This window comes from Eublepharis macularius, chromosome 6 (assembly GCF_028583425.1).
Source record: "Eublepharis macularius isolate TG4126 chromosome 6, MPM_Emac_v1.0, whole genome shotgun sequence".
NCBI lineage: Eukaryota > Metazoa > Chordata > Lepidosauria > Squamata > Eublepharidae > Eublepharis > Eublepharis macularius.
Window position 1 is genome coordinate 85,718,430 of NC_072795.1, and position 24,052 is coordinate 85,742,481.

The 24,052-nt window shown below is 38.9% G+C and overlaps 1 protein-coding gene across 3 annotated transcripts in view; it reads right to left on the reverse strand.

The window, feature by feature from the left end:
- Positions 1-7,572: 7,572 nt before the first annotated feature.
- The window catches only part of FGFR2 (fibroblast growth factor receptor 2), a 133,192-nt gene continuing 116,712 nt past the window's right edge, over positions 7,573-24,052 (reverse strand). For all 3 annotated transcript variants that reach the window (XM_054982606.1, XM_054982604.1, XM_054982605.1), the window contains 5 exons: positions 16,396-16,518; positions 15,258-15,328; positions 13,579-13,716; positions 11,646-11,751; positions 7,573-9,427 (listed from right to left, as the gene is read on the reverse strand). In XM_054982606.1, the coding sequence (XP_054838581.1) occupies positions 9,263-9,427; positions 11,646-11,751; positions 13,579-13,716; positions 15,258-15,328; positions 16,396-16,518 (603 nt within the window). In that variant the 3' untranslated portion in view covers positions 7,573-9,262. The remainder of the gene's footprint in view (positions 9,428-11,645; positions 11,752-13,578; positions 13,717-15,257; positions 15,329-16,395; positions 16,519-24,052) is intronic.

Consider the following 24,052-nt stretch of genomic DNA (forward strand, 5'->3'; position numbering starts at 1 on the left):
GGGGCTGGGCTGCGGACCCTCAACAGAGAACATATGCCTTTGAACCACTGTTACTGTATGTTGGAGCAAGGAGACTAATAGGGACAATGGATTTGAGAAGAGTAAGGGCCTCAATAGCAGTGTGCATGCTGAAGTAAGAGGCAGATGCTTTCTCCTGCAGTTAGGCAGAAGGAACATTTTGTAAGCGGGATGAGCAAGGCTCTCCAAACTGCCTTTTTGGCAACTGACCTGCTCTGCTGTTAAGAAAGCTCAGCACACACATCTAACTGTGCTTACACTATCAGCACAATGCAGAGGTATAGAGATTAAAGTACTGGAGTAGCTTCAAGTTCCCACTGTGCCATAAAGTTCACTGGGAGACCTTTGGCCAGTCACTGTCTCTCACCCTAACCTTACAGGATTGTTGTACTGAGGATAAAAATGGAGTACTAGAGATATGAGTACACCAGTCTGCGTTCTTTGTATTGGAGGAATTAAAATATATTAAATAAAAAAAAAGTTATCTTAAGGTGTATGCCACTTGCTGGTAAGAATAATACAAAAAATACATATCAGCGGCAGGTAAAATAAACGTTTGCTCACTCTGGCCCCAGTTCAGAGTATATTAGTGTATACCAATTTCTGAAATAGTAAAGGTCATATTTTGTACTAATTTGTACAATGCAAATATTTACTGAACTCTTCTAACCTCCTGTAGCTGGCTGAATTGGTCCATTCTTGAAAACGGATGTATCTAATAGTTTCCAGAATTCTCTGTTGATGCCAATCTTCCTGTTACCAATGTGGTTGATCAATGAAATGAACCAGTGGTTCAGACTCTTTTATGAGATAGTGGCTAGAGTCCTCTCCATGTATATGATCCAGATTCCTATTGGTTCATATTTCCATTTGGAATATTAAGCTGCAAAGAAGATTGCTTGAGTACATGAAATTTTGGCACTATGAGGTTATAGCTATTTCTAAAATCTATGCAAGGATTTTAATGGCATTAAAAATGTGTTTGAAGGAAGCACTTATTAGATCTCTTCATTAAGCTTAGGATGAGGTAGTTGTAGGCCTGTTTCCAATATACCTTTGTGGGGAGTGATAATAGTATGTGGTGTTAGAGCAGCTACAGGGTTCTTGAATGACATATCTACCCATGACCCCTTACAATCTGATTTCAGATCTGGGTTCATAACTAGAGATGGTCACGAAATGAAATATGAACCAAAATTAAGCATGAACCAGGCCGGTTCATGATTCGTGAACCGCGGTTCATCAGATCCCATTTCTGACAAACCGCCACGAACTTTAGGCTGGTTCGTTTGGTTCGTTTTTTGGTTCATGACTGCAGACAGCCTGGTGCCAATCAATCAGTTTCCTAGGCAACAGGGGACGGACTTCCTGCAGACCTTCTGCTGACCCAGAAGTGACCTTCTGCTGGCCCAGAAGTAACCTTCTGCTGACTCGGAAGTGATGGTTTTCTGACCTGGATGTGACGTTTTCACGAACCAAACAAACCGGTTTGCAAACCAGAGGCAGGTTTGTGAAAGTTCATGGTTTGTGAAATTTGATGAACCACGAACCACATGGTTCGGGTTTTTTCCAGTTCGTGCCCATCTCTATTCATAACTGGCTTTAGTTGCCCTTGATATAGTTGATCACTCTATGTTTATTGATTGGTTAAGTTGGTGTTAGAGGTGTGGTTCTTCTATGGTTTTGATCTTTTATATCTGATTGGATAGAAAGAGTTCCACTAGACAAGCAGAATCAAGACATGGGACATGTCATTTATGGAGTGCCTTGGTCCCAGTTTGTCACCCATGCTCATCAATATTTATGTAAGGCCACTGAATGACATCATCTGGAACTCTGAATTTAATGATATCAATTTGCAGATGATACCCAGCTCTATATATCATTATTTACACTTTCAAATGCATCTGTCTTCTCTCCAAACCAATGCTTTGTGGCTGTGGTCCAATGGCTAAAGCAAAACAAGCTGATGCTGAATCCAGACAAGACAAGAGAGAAGGCCAGGAAAACTGGTTTTTTTGGATGATTGGAATCCACTTATGAAGTGGAGTTGATATTTGCAGAGCAGGTTAAGAATTTGCGGGGTGGTCATGGACTCAGCTTTGCTATCTGGAAAATCTAGTTGATATAGTGGCCAAGAACACCTTCCATCAGCTACATCTGGTTCATGAACTCTCCCTCTTTTAGACTTATCGATCTGATCATGCTGACCCATGCTTTTGTGTACTTGCCATTCGATTATTCTCTCCCCAGGGAGATTCGTCTGTCTACTTCTGTTCTGATTTTATGTTTTAATTTAGCTACCTTGGTGGCCTTTATGAAGGCATAAAAGGCGTGACATAAATTTTGTAGAATAGAATAGAATAGAATAGAATAGAATAGAATAGAATAGAATAGAATAGAATAGAAGCCCTCTGCATTGGGATGCCCTTGAATACAGTCTGGAAACTGCAGCTGGTCCTGAATGCAGCAGCCCAATTATTGTTACGGCCTAGCCAATGGGGACATATCAAGGCCATTTTATTTGCCAGGACTTTTTAATGTTGCATAGATTGCCGGTATTTTATGGGAGAGGGGGATTATTTGGGGTTTTATTTATGTTATTTATAGTCTTCCTTTCTCACTGAGACTCAAGGCAGATTACATAATGTAGGGTAAAAAGGTAAAGGTTGTCCCCTGTGCAAGCACCGAGTCATTACTGACCCATGGGGGACATCTCATCACATTTTCTAGGCAGACTTTTTATGGGGTGGTTTGCCATTGCCTTCTCCAGTCATCTACACTTTATCCCCAGGAAACTGGGTACTCATTTACATAATGTAAATCAGTACAATCAATAGAATGAGATGTCTAATAAACAATGTAATAGGACTAGGATTGCATAAATCTGAAACAAGGCATAAGTATTAAACATAACATGTTAAACAATGCAAAAATGGTATTACATAAATATAAATATAACATACAGAGAGCAAGATAAAAACATACGGCAAGTAGTAGTATAGTCAACAGTCCTATTCTATTGAAATGTCTTCCTGAATTATTCTGTTATAATGCAGCCCTATTCATTTATACAAATGCCCTCCTGAGAACTTGTTTTTCAGTGAACAACACACTGAAGCCTCTGAGCAAACATGAAAATGAACAGGCAGCACAAATAATAACTAGCCTTGATTTCAAATACCCTTTCTTGACCTTTCAGCCAAAGCACAAATAAACAAAATACTTCTTGATGCTGGCAGGACAAAAAAAATCCTGCTGATAAGTTTTTATTTTTATTAAATGTAAAAAAAAAATCCAAATGAAATTGCCTTAGTTTTTTTTTCTTTAACAATTATTAAAGATACTGCAGTTCATACGGAATAAAATCTCCTGTTTATTTATTACATTCTTATGCTGTCCCCTCTTCTAAATCTCTGTGTGGGGGACACAGAGATTCCCTTTTTTCCTTACCACAAGTCTTTGAGGTTTAGGCTGAAAGATAGTGAATGACCTGGAGTCATCTAGTGAACCTTATGACTGCGTAAAGATTTCAATCCAGCCAATAAATTCCCTGACACCAGGTCATACCTTATGTATATAAAATAGCAATAAACTAAGCACTACTACTAAACAAATACTTCCTTGTGTCCATCCTTATCCTGAACTTATTGAGTATCAACTTCATGGGGTGCTGGAATTCTAGTATCATGGGAAAGGGAGAAAAAGTTCTATTCACTTTCCCCACACGATGCAGAATTTTATAAATTTCTTTTTTGTCTCCATTAGTTATATTTTTTTCTAAATTGAAAAGCCCCAGCCTCTTTAGCCTTTCCTCATAGGAAAGGTGTTCTAACTTCTTAATCATCTTGGTTGCCCTCCTCTGTACTTCTTACAGCTTTGCAGTAACTTTTTAAAAGACAGCAACCAAAATTGTACGCAGAGTATTCCAAATGCAATAATACGATATCTGTATACAAGGGCATTATTATTACAGTTTATTATTACAGCAAAAGCCAGTAAAACAAGACAATTCTCAGAGAGGGTATAAATGATCCCATCAAAACATAGCAGTAAGCAGAACATTAATAGGAATTAATGAGATAAGGAGGAGAAAAAAGCAATTAAACCACATTTTCAGCTAAAAGCAATCTGCGTTTCTTAACAGCTAAAAAGCAAAATTTAGCCACAGCTCTGAGTGTCTTCTAAAAGGAAATTACGCAAAACTTCTGGTCTAAAATCAAGATACAACAGCAAAGGATTAAATCTGGTCAAGAGGAGCAATATGAGGCAGGCCCGTTCCTCTTCATTAAAATTCACAAAATAGAAGAACATGGGTAACCGATTCCACCAGGTTAGTCATGCAAGAACATAGTCGTTCTTGCATTGGCACTCAGGCAAATTTATCCTGCAATATGGCAGAAGGTAGAGCCTCAAAGTGGGCTCCAGAGAGTGCCCATCTGTAAGGTTCGTGGATAATGTTAGATAAATAAGAGGCAGCAGTAAAATAAGAGCTGGATTTTAGACATTTAAAGTTCTTGGGCAACAGAGCTTCTTCATTTTGTAATTCAATATAAAGAAGTCTCTGTATAATAGTTGTTCTTGCCTTTTGTATGCTTCCATAGAAAAGATCTTCTGGAGCTAAGCCAATCTGTTTGATCTTATTAAGTATTTGTGTAAGCCAAATAGGATGAGGGTCCAAGGCCAGAAGGTAAGGTATTAGGCCCTTCGGATTGTAATGAATTTTTAGCCAGAGAAATATTGCTTGTTCCCAGACTTTTATTTCAACTCTGGGTAGGCTGGCCTCTTGCCTTAGTATTACGTTAGGAGTACATCTAGGGACACCAAATAAAGATCTTAGAAATTTGGATTGAACCTTTTCAAGTGTCTTAAGGTTGGCAGCGAGTCCGATCTGCGAGCTGTATAGGAGTTGGGCCAGCAGTTTTGCTTGATAGGGGCCATTGGAAGGAAGCCTGCATCCTTCCTTCTGAACAATCCGAGAACAGCGTTTGCACTTCTTTTCTGCTAAATTAGCTGATGAGGACAGATGCGTTGAAAATTTGGAATGATAAGAAAAGGTAATGCCTAGATATTTAAAGTTCTTAAGGGCATTATAATATTGGTTGTTTTATTTTCAATACCTTTCCTAATAGTCCCCATCACTGCAACACAGTGGGTTAACATTTTCATCAAGCTATCCACTTGATTCTTTCAGTCTTGGGGCCAAGCTACAAGTGACGAATGACACTTGAACAGCAAGTGGACTGAGTGGAGGGCAAGTGAACAAGGAGAAATACACTTGCCGTTCAAGTGTCATTCGTCACTTGTAGCTTGGCCCTTGGTCTCTACCAGCTCATACCCCAATCAGCATACTTTTATAATTAGGAACTTTTTTTTTGTTCCAATGGACACTGCCAACATTGAACTTCACTTGCCATGTTGTTACCTACAACCCAATTTGGAGGTCCTCCTGGAGCTCTTCACAATCCACCTTTGTTTTCACTGCCCTTAATAATTTATCATCTGCAAACTTAGCTACTACACTACTTTACCCCAATTCTAGATCACTTATCAATACGTTGAATATTCCTGGGTACACCACTGCTCACTCCCCTCCATTCCTGTAATTTTCCATTTATTCTTACTCTTATCCCGACTGTTAGGTTTCTTTGGTGAGTGGCAAAGCCACTTGGTGATTTTTGTGCACATTTACTATGTAATATTTGGCTCAGAAGCAACATAGCAACCTAAAGATTACACTGTTCCAATCATTTAAACTTTATTTGCATATATTTAGTCCAGGATTATTGTGACAAACAATTGGATAGATGTCACATTCCCAAATGCCCATGGTGCAATATTAATTTCCAGTTTCTACATCTCTGTGGCAACAAAGTTTTGGAAAAAGAAGTGCTACATTTTACTGACTATTACAAAGATTAAACTGTGCCAGAGAGAAATATTTATACATAATATTGTACCTTGGCTACTACATTTTCTGAAATTAAGGTATGGCTGTAGGTGGTGTGTGTTTTTCCATATTGACTTTTTCTCGCTCAAACAGATTATGCTATGGTCTGCTCCAAAAAGCAGGGGCACTTGCGAGTTTATGCTGTTTTTGCCGTTCCTCTAGCCCCTTCCTGATTCAACTGCAGAGTCACAAGTTAGACTAATTCCAGTGAAAAATGTTCCAATGCCCAGGTACCATCTTCTCTTGCAGTCTCTGGGATATCTTAGCTTTTGTAATATGTTTAAATTTTGCTTGTTCCTTTTGCTTCCCATTAACACTTGAAGTAAAATATTCAATTTACCATTTCCATGACTAGAACTTCTTATTCTAAGGTAAATTCATGATAAAAGTGTATCCCACTGACCTAATACCAGCCCAGGCTTAATGTCAGAAAATGTATCATTTTCCTTACTTCACCTCACCTTTGGACTTTAAATTATTCAGCATAGAACACAATGGAAAATATAACCAGTTTAACCAACATCTTGCAAGGAAATGATAAAACTCTTTTTCTTCTAAAGTTCCACTTGACTTCTTAGTTCATATTCCATCTTCATACATGTATCCGCATCTACTTACTGCCCTATAACTGTATCTAAAAGGTTCCAACTGTCTCATCACTTACAAAAACTTTCTTGACTGGAGTAGATTCTGTTACTTACCAAAAGTGGCAGGTAATTGGTTGTTTAAAAGCCTGGTATTGTAGTTTAGGATGAGAATTGTCCAGAGTATAAAGGAGAAATATTTAAAGCTAGGATTCCAAAAGATTTGTCAAAATTCACCAGTGAGTTATGGAGATAGCACAGGAGCATGTGAGACAGAAGGGGATCACTTTGGACCCAGAAAGAAGAAAAAATGCAGTGATGGATCTCAGAAGAAGGGACTGTAAAGATGTAAATTTAGGAAATGAAAGACTGTGTGGGACAAATATGCAGTGTTAATCTTACCTGTGCATGCTAGATGTTTAAGCAACATGATCAAACACAATGGCATTAACCTCACGGGTTGTGGGATGCCTGTACACTACTGCATACACTAGAAAGCACCTTGCCTTTTAACTTAGTTATTGGTGTCTGCTTTGACAACACCAGTCACCTATTTAGAGGCTAGAGAGGCTGAATCCATGAGTAAACTTTCATCCCTATCCAGCCAGATCAGACCATGAATTTGAATGAACTGATACAGCTCTGGGAAGCACAAGCACAGAGCCCTTTCAAATGTCTGGTTCCAGTGCTAGGAATTAATCACTGAGCCCCAAGAACTGGATGCAGAAATACATTATCAGGAATTCCACATTCAGCAACCATTGTGAATGCAAGGTTTCTTGTCCAGCACTGAGGCCTGCTTTGGCTCAGGTCAGCCTCTCAAGAGCTATTCCACTCAAGCCCACTGAAATTGCACTGGGAGAGGAAGTGATGGATTGCCCCAAATGTAAATAACCATCATGCATTCTAAAGGGACTTGCTGAGGCAAACCAACACGGCATTTCTGTTTTGAGTCTACAAGTGATTGGGTCACGAAAAAACCATTCCTATATTCTATAAGACACAAAAGATTAAGAAAAATACATTGCATGACATTTATTTTGTAATGTTAACATTTATATCTGTAGAAAGATTTTTTTATTGTCAGTACAAAAAATTAACAATTTTAATACTTTTTAGACCTCATCCCCCATTTTTTTAAATGTGTAAAGTCAGTATGAATTGCATTCATATTGCATGGCTACACAAGCACAAAAGGTGCTTTGAATGTGAGGATATCACGCTGTTTCATCTGAAAGGCAAGTTATAGGAATACAGTAGCAGTTTTGGTCATAAACAAGTGCATACGCCTGTAAATAGCTGAATTATTTGGAAAGTTGAACTGGATCTAGAATAGAAGACAATGGGCTTCCAAATGAGAATTTCTGTTAATTGCCACTATGACAATTTTGGCTCTCATTAATCGCCGCAACACTAGACATGCTAGAGCTCAGTTAATATATTTGAAAAGCATTAATGGAAGTTTAATGAGGGTAACAATTGCGAATTTGATGCATGTACAGAAAGAAGTAGACACAGATCTAGGGCATTTTATAAAGATATAGCACAATTTAGGCAAGAATCTTTCCTTTCTTTGGGACTTGGGAGTTAATACAACCTTTGCCATTAGATGCATCCCACTGGGCAATCTCATCAAAATGAATAAGGATTGCCTAGGAAGAGTGCTTTGTGCTTTCTATATTACTGTTTGGCCCTTGAAGAGTAATGAGTGATAACCAAAACATCTATAAAACTGGAAATACAGAGAGCAAAATACTTCCTTGTTAAAGGACATTTTTAATTAATGGGACTATTGAGATTAGTCAAGAACTTAAAACCAAACTTTTAAAAACCAGAATTAATCAAAACCTTAATCCCCCAAATTAGTTATATACTGTAAATATTTCTCTCTTTTTTAAAAAAAAGACTCTGAAAACTAATAAAGTTTGAGCAATATATCCACTAGTTCTCTGTGCTGCCTGCATAGAAATGCCATTTAAATTACAAAATAACACAAACCCTATAAAAGATTAATTGTTTTTGTACATTACCAATTAATTAATAAATTAATGATATACCATTTTCCCTGAAAGCAACGTGTTTTCCACTTTTGGATAGTGGATTTTTTTTTTTTTTAGAAAAGTCTGTGTATGAACAGCAATTACATGTAGCTGTTTCTTTTTCATTTTATTTAAAAAAGGATACTAATTTGCTTGGTGAAGTGGGACATCCATTTTCTTTTAAATCAATACAAAAAATAATTCATTGTAAATATATAATATATATTTATACATATTTGATTATATTTACATACATCCAGCACCTATATACTGCATTTGTGCTCTGTAAGTGTGTGTCAACATATATTTTCTCAAAATATTACAAAATAAACAAGAAAGGCATAACCCAGTGTTTGCCTCAAGTCCAACTGGTCCATCAAATGTAGAAAATGTGTTGCAGCTTTCAGGCCCAAAACCTGACCTAGTAACTTGTGTCCATATGTAGCCCATAAAATTTTTCTTCTTCTGAAAATTGTTTGGAGTTTCAATGCACAGAATTATTTCCACATGTTCTGAAAACATTTTGGCCAATGTTTTGTTTTGTTTTAGTCCCTACATTTCATATGTACAAACAAAAATCTTATGTGTCTGAAGAAAGGCTCTGTTTTCACATGGTAGGTAGATGAATATTCTTGTTCCCTTATTCCATTTGGGATAAAGAAAGGTTCTTTTCATGTTTTAACACTGCCGTTTATGTGTTGATATTTAGGAAGACAAGGTTCATAAGGCATTGGATCAGGAGAAAAAACAGAGTCGTCACCTGAAGAACACGAACTCCTAGTGTCTGGATAACTAGGTGAATACTGTTCCAGTGGTCCACTGAGGTCTAAATATTCCTGTAAAACAGGTTAGAAATGACATTTGAATATAATCCCACATTACTCTAGGATTGAACTGTGTCATGAGTTACATACATGTTTCATGAACAATAAAACCAATAACAGGTTGAGGCTGCTCTGGCTTGATGAGTCACTCCACAAGTGACTGGTCCTTATATATACAGCTAATAAAACCAGAAGTCGTCATAGACGAATGGGGAGGGGGGGGGAGCCAAATGAAAGCATTACTGAGGCAGATGTGTCAGCTCCAACAACATCAGCTTTAACCACACTAGTTGAAACATATACACCAGCCACATCAAAAGCAAACTTTTTGCTTACGATAATAGAAATGAAATGTTACCCTACACAGAACTATTTTTGTCTAACACATGGAAATGATTAACAGAGGGAAAGAACATTTCATTCTGAAACCCCTAAATTCATTGAATATTTTGCATTTTATGACAATTTCAGTTTAATATGCAAAAAACCTTTTGAAATTACATCTTAAATAGTCTCCAAAATATTATGTCATCAGAGTATATTTCAGATTGCTGCCTCCTCCTGCCCTAATATATGTGGATCACAACCAACTGGGCAATCGTCTTGTGCAAGCCTCACTGATATCTATAGAAGCTACAGAAAAAGCATTACAATATTTAGGGGCAGCTCTTATTTGCTGCAATAAGCTTGCACAGAGAGCATCCCTGTGCATTTCATGGATTCATGAAAAAGAAAAGAGAAGTAGTATCAGCTGAAATGAAATCCAGGGTGAAAGGACTTCTAGAAATAACAGCTTTGGCAGGAGAATAAAGTTCCTTTTCTCCTTGAAAACACTCCCCTTTCAACTTCTGCAGAGCAGCTGTATTCATTTAAATGCAATCTCTTCATTTGCTAAACCACGAGTTATTATTCTAAGAGGAGAAAAATCAATTAGATAATGCTGGTTTGCACAAAGTTCCCGATTACTTTTTTCTTTAAATCAGCATTGTAAATGTTTTTGTATGATGATAATGATTAATTAAATGGAAAATAAAGAGGAGTACCACATGTAGCAAAAAGTAGTGCACTTTTGATTTAATGTTGCTTCCATATCTAAGTATTTTTTCATGTCTGGTCTCTGATCTTTTGCATCTATCCAGAAACAATATAAGTCTATGTATGCATAGAGGGTAAAATTGTGGCGCCTTCATCATCAATGGCAACTCTCCCATTGACTTCAAAAGAAGTAATAATTTCCTCAATATAAATTAGCATGACAGCTTTTAGGAACAAGACAGAGCAGGAAATTTCTGGCATAAAAGGAGGGAGGAAGCTGTTAGAACACTCAAAGAAAGGTTGTATCCATGTGATTCAAGAAGATCCAACAGATGATATGTTCATCTGGGAGCCATTCACACCATCCTTTAGTGTGATAACCTTTATTTGATTTTCTGTGATAAAATGCAGCTACTGGTTGATCATTAGATTTTGGGACTTCATTGCCAGGGTTTCCTGTATCCCTGTCCCTTAGTGGCAATACAGTTGAAAGACAATCTATGATTGCAAGTACACTTTCAGAGCCTGAGCTCCACTTATGGAGAGACGACATTTCAGATTAAATGGAGGTTTCAGTGTCTTATCACTTGTGGCTTGCAAAGACTTTCCAAACAACTTTTCCAAACTACAATAGTTAACTAAATTTGGTAATGTAGCTGGATGTATTTGGCATCTTCATGTATAAAATCATTCTGCAATGTTCTGCCCCACTTTAAGCAGGATCAAGAAACCAAATCAAAGATGGAGTTATGTAGACAATCAGGTTGATTCTCAGTGGCTGAAGTCACTAACATCAGTAAACAGGCTAACTCTCTCTCTCTCTCTCTCTCTCTCTCTCTCTCTCTCTCTCTCTCCCTTCCCCTCTCCCTCCCCACTGTGATACCATCAAGTGTATCCCTCTGCTGTCTCCAAATAAGTGTTGTTATTCATTCATTCATGGGAAAAGCAAAGTCCTGTGCTTGGACTGTATCAGTGAGAGCAAATCCTACCCTCCAGAGCTCACTTTGCAGTAGGCACTTAAAAACAGGGATCCTAGAAAGTTGTGCAATGTGTTGCTGCAAAACATGGATCTATACAATAATCGAGAGCTGTATGTTAGAACTAATATTTCAAAAATTCATATTTTCAGTAATGAAATTCATCACACAAGCCACTAAGTCAAATCAATGTTTTAACAAACAGGTGTTTTGCTCACCTCATTAGTTGTGAGAGTGAGGATTCGATCCAAGTCTTCTACAAGCTGCTTAAAAGTTGGTCTCTGTGAAGGAACTGCATGCCAACAATCTCTCATCATCATGTAGCTGTGGAAAGCAGCATTTCACAGTGTGAATTAACTCAGCGTGTTTATGACATGCAACTTTTCTATTCAATAATATTTTCACTGCTGTTTAGCTAAAAGTCAGGGTGTTTCCACACACTATAGTTTAGAATGTAGTACGCTTTATTTAAGAAACCTTTTTGTAGACAGGGAAATTTAGGATATATTGTGGGAGTTATCTTCTATGTGCATTTGTAACTTTACAGGTATCAGTATACTATCATCATTTACAACAGACTTATATTCTGCCTTTTTCAAATGGCTCAGGAAAGAAATTATGTAGATAAAATGTCAATAGAAGCACATCTAACAGTAGCATAATAATGGTCCCTATAGAAAATCCTTAATTATTTTCATAAAAATAAATGTTTGTCATTGGTGTCTAAATGATGGGCAATACCTATGCCTGAGAAGTTTTATGGATTTTTATTTTAACAGCAACACTGGAACATTAAAAGTTTAGAGCAGAAAGGTTACTCTGTCACTCATATTCTCTGTGTTCTGCCATTTCAGATATCCTTCTTGCTGGCTCTGTGTTGTACAGCAGGGCTCAGTCAGTATGGGAGCAATAATCCAGGCTAGTTTTCACCCTCATATCATTATTCCTAATCTTTAAGAACATTATATGAAAATGAGATGTTCATGGCTGGTATAAGAACTGAGTACAAACGCAGTGCTAAAGATAACACTAGGATAACATTAGTTCTTTTCATTGCCGGGAAAGGTTCTCAAATGCACCACATCTACAGATATGTGTATATGGGTTCCACAACTAGTTACAGAATGAAATTGTCCTTCATGAGCGGAATGTTTAGACAGTTCAAGGAAAATAAATTTTTGATAGATGAAACAGCCACAGGATCAATGTAAATGCTTAAAAAGACTACAGATTTTCAAACCATGGGCAATTCTTTTAAGGAAATATATCCCGCATGACTTGAGATGGATAATGAACAAAAGGCCTGTTGTTAATAGTTCTCTGGCTGGAAAAGGTTTAAACAATTCACTAGAGACAAGGGTTCTTAATATATTAAAGCACAAACAGGTATTTAAATGTAAGCTGCTTCTTCACCCCAGGATATGGTGGGAGGGCACATGATCTTGCACTAAGGATGTAAATTTCATTTAATAAAGCAACCGCTTGAACCATCAAAAATATATTGTTTAACTGTTTAAACATTAACAATCTATGCTGCAATGCAAAGGTAACCCTTTGCCAGTATTCCATGTCTTGGAATACATTTAAACATTTATAGTAATATATAACTGGTAAATAAATCCTATCATTTAGCGTTTTTTTCCATATCTATGCAGCAATCTTCCTAAAGCTAAACAGCTCCTGTTCTTATCAGTGTGCGGGAGCCACAGGGACTCTATGCAAGCCTTCCTGAGTTCCATGATGGAAGAAAGGCAGGGTACAAATGTAAATAAATAAATGGGGCTGGGTACATCGCCGTGAATCAGTACTAAAACTAGGCAAAATGTAAACTGATGTCTCTGGGGCTATCCAATCTTTGAGTTAGTGAACAGGCCTGGTCTACATATAACTAAAATCAAATATTAGTTTGTTGAAGTCTGTATTTTCAGTAGATCCACAGCAGACTGTGCAATTAGTACTGTCCTAAATTGAGCATTTAACTGTTGAAATTTACAAAGTTCTCCTTTTAAAAATATGCACCACCACAAACACTGGCAGACACAATAAAATATAGCTTTATATGAATGTGTCATTGAAATGCGTGAGAGCTGTCCCATGAAAAACCCACACCGTATTATACTACTATACAGCCCAGTAAGAAAGAATTCTCACAGTTCATTGGTGCAATTGGCAGGCTTGTCCATTCTGTGCCCTTCTTTAAGCAGCTTGAAAAGCTCTTCTACTGGGATTCCTGGGTATGGCGATCCTCCTAAAGTGAAGATCTCCCACATGAGCACACCAAATGACCATCTAAGAAATAAGGAATAAAAAAGCATTTAAAAGGTGACAGAACTGGATTTTTAACAACAGCATAGTGAAATATGCCTTTAATAGTATCAGCCTAAGCTTGCAATACATGTGAGCATCTTAAAAAGAAAGACTCTACTAGTTTCCTGCTGCAGCTTTTTTAGATGTAATGGCAGATGTCAATCACTCACATATCTTACAAATAATCAGCCTCTTCTGCTTGATGAAGAAAAAAACACCCCAGAGAATAGTCTATAGTTCTTGTAAAGCTAAGCAGGTCTGGCCCTGCAAGCTGCCTGGATAATCTTTATCTATGGTATTCTGAGCATACTGGACGAAGAACATGCTATAACAATAAAGATACGAATTACAACTGAGATCAGGGATACAAACAGGATTAGAGGATGGCAAAACAGATATATGCAGATATTTGGAAACCAGATTAGAGGATGGCAAAACAGATATATGCAGATATTTGGAAACCAGTTATAATGCTAACCACATGTTCTTGAAAGTACGACTCCACAATTCACCCCACTATTAATAAGGACAAACATGTTTAGATAAGATGGCAGCCTTATGACTCCTCCTCACAGGCCTTAGAAGCTGTTAGAAAAATTATGCAAGACTGATAGGCCAAAAGTGGCTCTGGATAGACTTTGATCATGAAGGAGACAAATCTGCATATCAGACACTTGCACAGAGTGCTGAAAGTGAAGATGAATATTAAGCAACGGGAAATAGATCATTCATAGTTATGGTCTTTTTTCATTGCCGAAGATACTACTGATCCTGGTAATCCTTATATCTAAAGTAACGAAGTAAACTTTGCATTTTGCTAACAAATAGTAGAATCTTAAGCATCAAAATTTAAGGACCATAATATTCCTTTTAAAAAAATATTGCTCTGAGGATGCTCCAAGCTGAACCCTTTAAAACAACATTTTAGAGTGCTACATCTGTAAAAAGGTTCAAGGGAAGGAAACTTCCGCACTGACAAGAGGAAGTTAGTGTTTTCCTTCTTTCATGTGCTTTGAAGCCAGCCAGATTAGTAACAGAGCACTGGTTTGCAGTCTTCCAGAAAATCCTCACTTTCTAAGGCCACTTTCTACTCTCTCTATCACTTAACTAGGAAATAAAACAGCAGCCACAATTTTCAAAAAGGCAAAAAGATAAAATGAACCATAACCATAAGCAATCCTGACACTGTTTTCTGAGACTATGAGTACCATGATGCATGAGTGAAGGTGAAATAATTCATTATTTTCTTTGGTTCTAATACAGCAAGAGAAAAATGCCTTGCACTTTTGTTAAAGGGTAAAAAATAAGGAAACATGCTTTAGCTTCTTAACCAGTCAAATAAAGATGTCTGGCTTGTGCTAAATTAATTTCCCGTGAGAGATCAAAGGTTGAGAGAAAAGGTTATCTGAAACATATTTTAATCTGTTGAGTATATTTCTATTACATGTAATTCAGTTTCCCCAGAAGAAGCTATAAATTAATTAAAGAAGATAAAGGAAAGTTCTAAGATTAAAGTGACTTACACATCACTTTGATGTGTGTAAACTCGGTCAAATAGAGCTTCTGGTGCCATCCACTTTACAGGCAGCCGGCCCTGTACATAAAAAGAAAAATCAAAACATGGTTATCAAAGGGTTGTTTGTTTATTGGTCAATTTCAACAGTGAATTCAGAAAAAAAGATTAATGCCCTATCAAAAGTATGATGGTAAAGCAAATTAGCTCTATATAATATAAGAAAATGACATTTCCCTTTACTTGGCTCATCAATACAGTTGTGACTTTCATTAACTTATACAGAAACTGAAAAAGTCTTCCTCCGTTGGAAGAAGACTCTCATGTAAAAGAAGGAAGTTGCAATGCAAGAAGCTGCCCTCTGTGAACATGGAAGGAGAGGATGCCTTTGCATAGTATTCCCTCAGCCATGAGGGTTTCTGACTCAGTAAGAGATAGCATACTCAGAAATGCAACACTTCTAAATGACCAAAACAGGGATTATAAAATGGTGCACCAATGGAACAGCTCATGGAACAGCTGTTTCTCTATGCTCATTGTATCAGGCTGCAACACAATGCATGAATGTAGCATTAACATCTGCCTTCTCTGCCAAACAGATACTCATTTTTGACTAGTATAAACAGCTAACAATAGTGAAGGCACACTGTATAAATACAGCACATATTTACTTTAACCAGTCGATTGCCACATATGTCATAAAGCTTCTACCCACTCCAAACTAAGCTTTGGTTAATGCAAGTCCGCTATGAATTAAACTAAAACCAAATGATAGCAATTACAAAATGGATTCATTTCACAAAATCATACACTGATTACAAAGAGTCAAATTTATATTTATATTCACTACCTAACTAACTGTAAAAGAATGTGCTACATGTTTCATGGAGACTATAAAAAGCAAAGGCAAAACCTTATCCTTTAGAAAGAATCATGTAACACATACTCTCCCAAGCTGTGTAAGCAGATAACCTTCTTTTCCTAGTAAAAAGGGGTTAGGAATCCTTACACACTTGCCTATTATTTTCATTTCTTTGATTAAAAGTTAGGCTGCTGTACAAGAAGTCCATTAGGAATACATTTGCCATACTTAAATGCACCACTGAAAAAAGATACTGGCTTTAGTGATAAGGCTGCCATCCACTTACATTAGTAGTCTTTTTATAATAATCTATATTGTTGATATCTCTGGCCAACCCAAAGTCAGCTATTTTCATGACATTATTTTCAGTTACCAAAACATTCCTTGCTGCTAAATCTCGATGGATGCACTAGAAAAGGAAAAGGAAAAAAATATGAATTTTCAGAAATGAGAATCACCTAGTTTAAAACAATCAGTCTACTTAGGTACATTACATACATGCCAGTGTAACCCAATATAAACATCATTTATGTCTGAATATTTCAGATCTCCTCTTTACAACTGAGATATCACTATAATCCAAAAGGGTTTGAGAACCTCCTCCAGCATGTTTGGGTGCTTCCATTTGTTATATGTACAAAAGTTTCCTTTCTCACAAAACCACAGAGAATGTCTCTATACTTGCAGAATTCTGGACCATGGCTACCATCTAGAAGAATGAACTGATTCACACAGCCACTGAACATTATACAGCTACAGTAAAAGCTAGCTAAATATGCCAGGTTCCAGCTCAGGGACAGCTGTTTGTGAGGACACTCAGGTCTCTGTTTTTAGAACATACAAGACGTGCTTTAAATGGTTTTTTAAAAAGAAATTATTATGCAGTAAAACCCGAATCCTGCACACGGAAGTGGATAAACAGTCCCAGCCAGTAGCTATCTGCTGGTCAGTGATTATGAGAAATAACTCTTCGGTAAATTTGGGTTTGAAAGAAAAAATTTATAAAATGATGTATAGGTGGTATATGTCACCAAAGAAATTAGGAGACATATTTATGAATGTTTCAAATAGATGTTGGAAAAGTGAACAACAGCAGGGGACATTGTATCATTTATGGTGGACTTGCAACAAAGCTAAGAAGTTTTGGATATAAATACATGCAATTATCTAGAAGATTTTAAAGACTAGTGTACAAATGAAACCAGAGTCCTTTTTGTTGGGGTTAATGGACAAACAGTTGTAAGTTACACATGATACACTTTTTTGGATATGACAACAGCAGCTAGACTGTTACGTGCCTCAAAATGGCAAGTTACAATATTACCTACAGTAGAAACGCAGCTGGAGAAAAAGATAGATTATATCAAGATGGCCAAACTGATGTCTTTGATCAGGGAAAAGACATTAGATAAATATTTGGCTACCTGGATGCCCCTTATAGACTTTTTGCAAGAAACAGAAAGAAATCAATTAATGATTTGTGCCTTTGAAGATTAGGGACAGGGAAAGATTGTCTAGATGAAAAGGGGAAATATTCATTTAAGGTAACTTCAGAGTTGGTATATAATGTGTAATATTTGTACACCTTTTCAAAGAGAACATTGGTATGTATTCTTATCTAACGTTTTTCTTTATCTTTTAGAACTGTGCACTTTTTTCTTTTGCATGTTTTTAAATTAATGTATTTAAAATTTTTAATAAAACTTTTTTTAAAAGAAATAATTCTTGGGCACAACAGCATATTAATAGATTTCCCTTGATTCAACTGGATGTAACTAGTGGTTATTCCATTGTAGAAATACACAACTGTAAAGATTTAAAGTAGGAAGGGAAAGAAGTACAGGATTATTTCTTCTAATCCCTAGAGTAAGGCAGGACTTCCTATAGCTAAAATATATCTCTTGTAAGATAGTTTTGTCATTTTAAGGCCTTCTAGGAAGATTATTTTACATCTGTAAAAGTCTCTAAGTAACATTTGCCAAATGCTCTGAAACTATTGACATTTTCCTTAAGACCCATTCTATATTTTCCAGCCATTTAAGTCTGTTGATTTTGTCTCCTGGCCCTAAAACACAACCCTATTGTCTATGGTGGGTACCATATAATTAGTTTCTGCCTTCTTTATGAAGCATTTTAAAATCCAAAGATTATGATCAAACCCTTTCCCTCAATGACCACTAGAGAAATCTCCTCGCTAGCTGGATGTTGTGCTGCAACACGAGGCCCTCCGTCAACTGAATCAAAAGTGGCGTTCATTCAGAGCTGTGTGCTGCATTGTATAGAAGTCTGTTACTGAAAGAGTTTCTACCCAAGTATTTCCACTCTATACTCCATTAGTATATTTTATCATTTTTTACTTTCAGGGTTCCAAGCTAGCACTGGGTTCCAAGCTAGCACTGGGATTTAAGGTGGCTCACAGACACATTTAAAAACAAAGCAACTGTGCTATCAACAATGGTAAATGAAATTGGACAGTCCCACTGTCAAATATTGAAACAAAGTTTATCTGTGGCCCTCTAAATGTACATGTTAATTTTGAAAAATGAAGCTTCCTAGAGCTTTTCCTTGCTCCTGGAAGATCTATATGATGAAATTCCAAAGTGTTCTGCCATTTTTAACCCTTTTTGCCTTCATATCAGCACCTTTTAAAAATGTGCAATTGACCTTCCTTGACTCAGAAAGGAAGTCCTGCCTGTTGATGGATACCATAGCTGGGTTTTAGCATTTCTGTCACAAGTAATAAAAGGCAGAAGGAAAAAGATAAATGTCATGTTCTATGTTTTTGTACATTTTATCCAACTTTTTCTGGAGTAGAAGGCATACTTTGATGTTTGTGTTTTAAATCTGATGCTATCTACAAGGTTCTGGTCTGGCTTTGGATACATTTAAAAACAAACAGCAAAATAAAACATTGCAATAAAATTCCAACAAGATCAACATCCATACCTATACTCAGTGTTGATGTCTAATTCTGAACATGGGAGAAGATTAAAAAACCTACCACTATGGGATCATATACTGAGGGGAGGTGGTCTGCAACTTAGAGGAAACCCCAAGGTTTGCAGAAAAACCTGAAGAATTAAAAAAATGGGTGGGCATTAAACCAAAAAACTGAAGAACAAAAATCTCAGAACAAGATTTCAGCTTCCAATCTAGAGAATGCCAAGAAACCCTAATAAACAAGGGAGAGAAGAAAGGGAAAGATAAAGAAAGAAGCAGTTTCAGTATTAAAAATGCAGCGGGGTGGAGAAAAAAATGCTTTCTACAACCTCTCCCTAGACTGGAAAATGGCTTCTTACCTCGACATGGCTGACCTGGCCACCTGGATCCATGCTATGGTAACATCAAGACTTGACTATTGTAATGCACTATACATAGTTGTAATGCACTATACACTATACATAGTTCTCCCATCTAAACTAACTTGGAGACTCTAATTGGTGCAAAACATTGTGGCTCAACTGTTATCAGGAACAAGCAGGAGCATGACCATCACTCCCATCCTGCAGTCACTCCATTGGCTACCCATTAGTTAAAAGGTAAAGGTAGCCCCCTGTGCAAGCACCGGGTCATTATTAACCCATGGGGGGATGTCACATTACAACCTTTTTTTGGCAGACTTTTGTTACGGGGTGGTTTGCTGTTGCCTTCCCCAGTCATCTACACTTTACCCTCAGGAAATTGAGTACTCATTTTACCGACCTCGGAAGGATGGAAGGCTGAGTCAACCTAGAGCTGGCTATATGAACCCGGCTTCCGCCAGGATCGAACTCAGGTCATGAGTAGAAATGGGCACGATCCGCATTACGATCCAAAAAAACCCACGATAATGGCGATCGCGCGATCGTGACTCAGCGGATCGTGATCGGCCACGGCCAACGATCCAGCGATCGGGAGGGGGCTGGATCGGGGCTGGATCGTGCTCGGATCGGGAAGCCAGACACTCAGGCGCCAGTAATCTATTCCCGGGGCAACGGAGCCAGGGGAATGCCTGAGCTGTGTTCCCCCTCCTTCTGTCGCCCTGGAAACCCGAATGGAAGCCCACCTTTCCTTGATCAGCAGGGCTTCCTTCCAACCACGGAGCAGCAAAGCAGTCACCAGTTGGGAGAAGACAGCCAGGGGAGGGAGGGGGAAGGGGGTGTTCTGTAGCCATGGGCACTCCAATCTCATCCCTGCAAAACCCTGGTAGACAGCTCTGACGGCCAAATACAGACGGCCAAACACAAACACAGATGCTGCCGGCATCACCCACCGTTCTTTTCTCGCCAGCATGCTCCTTTTTGGCCTGGCGGGTGGGCACATGAGGGGTGCCGCTGGCAAGCAGCCAGACCCCCTGCCCCCTGAGGGGAGGCGGCTTGTCACCGTCTCCCTGTGCCCACCGGGCCCAGTGGCCACCGCCAACACCCACCTTCCCACATAGCTGGGAATAGCAGTGCGCCCCGCTTTGGCCTCCACAAACCACGGATCGAAAACGGGAGATGATCGGTGTGGATCGTTTAGTCAGGATCGTCACCGGTACCGATCCACGATCAGCTGGATCGGCAATTTTTTTGGATCGTGCCCATCTCTAGTCATGAGCAGAACGTAGGCTGCAGTACTGCAGCTTATCACTCTGCACCACAGGGCTCTTTCCCATTAGTTGCAGTGCTCAATTCAAGGTATTGTTTATCAGTTACAAAGCTCTTCATAGCCTTGGTCCAGCATTCCTACGAGATCACCTCCCTCCCTATGCTCATCCACAGCAGCTTCACTCTTCCAAACAGGGGCTCCTGCAGGTGCCACCTCACACATAGGCAAAATTGACAGCAGCTCATATACGGGCTTTCTTTGTGGTGGCCCCTACCCTGTGGAATGGCTTGCCTGAGGAGATCAGGCGTAGAGATGGGAATGAACAGGAAAAAAACCCTGAATATGATGTTCGTTGTTCATTGCCATCCAGAAACAGGAGCTCGCAAACAACCACGAACATGGCCCTGTTCACAAACATGTTCATGGTTGGCTGTTCGTGGGAGCCAGCAGGCTCTCCTCCAGCCATCATCCAAGTCAAGATCCCTACTGCACCACTCCCAGAAACCTGACCTGAGCAGGCACCAGGAAAGGTACCAATAATAAATAATAGCTTGGCCCCAGAGCCTGGCAGCAGCCCTGGAACTTGCAGAGGTAGATCCCTACCGCACCTGCCACAAACCCACGTCCAACTCAGGCTTAGGCTGACCTTCCCCTACTCTGAGGTAAAACTTCTCCTCTTTAAGCCTATGAAGCCATATACTGAGCTGGGAAGCCTCTGGTAATGTCACTGATGTTAAGCTTCAACTTTCCTTCTTGTCCCACCCTTAAGAAATATTAAAAATGGTTACCCAGCCAAGTGTTAGTAGGGGACAGATCAGGGGTTTGCGCTTCCCTTTAGCAGAAACTGGCACACAAGGCTTGGGGAGGTTCAAAACGTAACTGAAGGTTTATTTACAGTAGGTAAAGTCAGAAGGCAGGTAGGAAGGTGTTTGAACAGAAGAAACAGAAAGGTTTTTATACAGCAACTTCATTGGTGTGAGGCACAAAACACTTGATTTAACACTAGGTTGCTGGCTTCTTTCAGAGGTTGACACTGATTCACAAAGGTTTCCCTTTTAACGCACAGACAGCATGACTTCCCCTCATCTCCAAACTTAAGGGTGCTCCACTGAGACAAACCCCTACTAGATACTGGGCAGGCATTATAGTTATGAGCTATAACCCTGTTCCTGGCACTGAAGGGGAGACTCCACTATACCCACTTCCTTGGCCCTCTATAATTCCCAGATCTCTTGTGTCTAAGTAGGAGTTAGTGCTGGTTTTCCCCACTTTAGTTCTAGGACTAAAAGTGTTTCACTAACATTATTTCCTCGCACAGAGGATTCTCTGGCTGACCCTCTCTGGTCTAAAGCAAGACCGCAACTCTCTTTCACTGTCTTGTTTACTCTCCAACTCCAACTGACAGCTTCCCCAACATTCCATCCCCAACTGCCATTTCAGGCTAGCCCCATTGGGTGGGGGGGGGGCGGAGGAAACATGTCAATCATAGCTCACTGACTGGAAATCTCAGCATCTGAAGCTGAGTACATCACAGCACCACTCCCAGAAACCTTACCTGAGCAGGCAGCAGGAAAGGTACTAATAATAAATAATAGCTTGGTCCAGAGCCTGGCAGCAGCCCTGGAACTTGAAGGGGTAGATCCCTATCCCACCACACACAAAGAAAATTCAAGCTCCAATGCATTCTATCAAAATGCCAATGGCAACTGTCTCTCCAGTGTCTGCAAAGTCAGAGCTGGGAGCCCCCCTGCTCTTTGCTCCCCTGTTGTAACAAATTTGGAGCTCCACACTTGAAAGGACCTGCCTATCAAGCTAAATTGGGCTTAGATTGGGGTTTCCAGGGCAACAGCAGGAGTTTAGACAGAGTTCAGACAATCCCTGTCTAAATTGGCAAGGGATTTGATTGCAAGTGCCAGACTGTCTGGCTTGACGAACAGCAATGAACAAGGCGTGCAACAACCACCTTTTCATTTAGAATGGGGCCTCATGAACAGCTTGTTCACAAACAGCAGATTGGGCTGTTCGTGGCTTTTTTTTGGTTCGTATTGCTGTTCATGCTCATCTCTAGTCAGGAGAGCCCCCTCTCTCCTGGCTTTCTGCAAACAATGCAAAACCAAATTATTCAAAAAGGCTTTTTTTACTCAGATAGGAGGGCTGTATTGTAACGAGGGGATCTCAGATGATCCACTGGAACCATAAACCTCACCACTATGTTATATTGGGTTCCTACTAATGCTATGTCTTTATGAACTTGTATTTATTTACCCTAGAGCATTATTTATGGAAATGTTCCTGATATTGACTGTACTAATCTCACACTGTGTAATCTGCCTTGAGTCTCAGTGAGAAAGGCAGACTATAAATCACATAAATAAATAAAATAAATAAAAATATTTTATTGCAACTTTAAAATTGCTTGTTAAAATCTGCTGTATTTGCTTTTGGTACTTTTTTGAATGGTGACCATTTGTTGTGCAGAAAAACACAGGTAAGATAATCTTCTCAAGGTCCTGAGTTCCTAGATGATTGATACAACCAGACAGTACCATCTCGCTTATTCATTCTGCCCAATAAATGGTTCCCTGAAGGAAAAATAGTAGTGAAATGGAAACTGAGTTATTTGAAGAACCAGAATTCACAGTCCTACTGCTATAATCCTTTGGGGGAGTGGGTTGTGGGTTTTGTTTGTTTGTTTGTTTCCTGTTTCGTTTTGTTGCTTTTTGTTTCTCAGTGATAACTGCTCTCCCAGTTGTACAATGCCCTGCCTTCTGACAAGTATCCTGTTTTGCTAGTTCAGTTCTTTCTGGGCTGGCACTGACTCAAGAATACAACTGCAACTGCTCTAAATGGGAAGAAGACCTAGAGGTATTTCACACTCAAGGATTAACACATCCTTTCCGAGGAGTCGCCACGAGGAGTCACAATAGATTTGGCTCAGCACTCGCGCGTTTCACACTGTCTGAGGTGTTTCAAATTGGTGTCCTGCATTTTGTTTCACAAGCCCCAGTTTTGTTGCGCGCTTTGTGGGCTTTGGAATTCACATCACCTTTTTTTTTTTAAGTTTGCATGCGTTGTAACTTTGTGATGTCACCACTTGAAACCCCACCCCTCCCTATGCACATCAATACTGCATCTCTGTGCAGCCATTTTCGAAACCTAACTTTTCACATTTGAAAATAGCACTTAGGGGTGTTGAGTGCTGATTGTCCCTGCCCAGCAAATTTTCTGGCCACCATTGGTCTCACGTGATCATGTGAACCCTGAATGGATGGGGTGTGGTGATCTTTTTGGAGAAAGACTCCCCATGTTTGTTTGAATGCCATTTTAATGCTGGAACATTACTTTCCTTTAGAAATATAAAAAAAAAATTACAG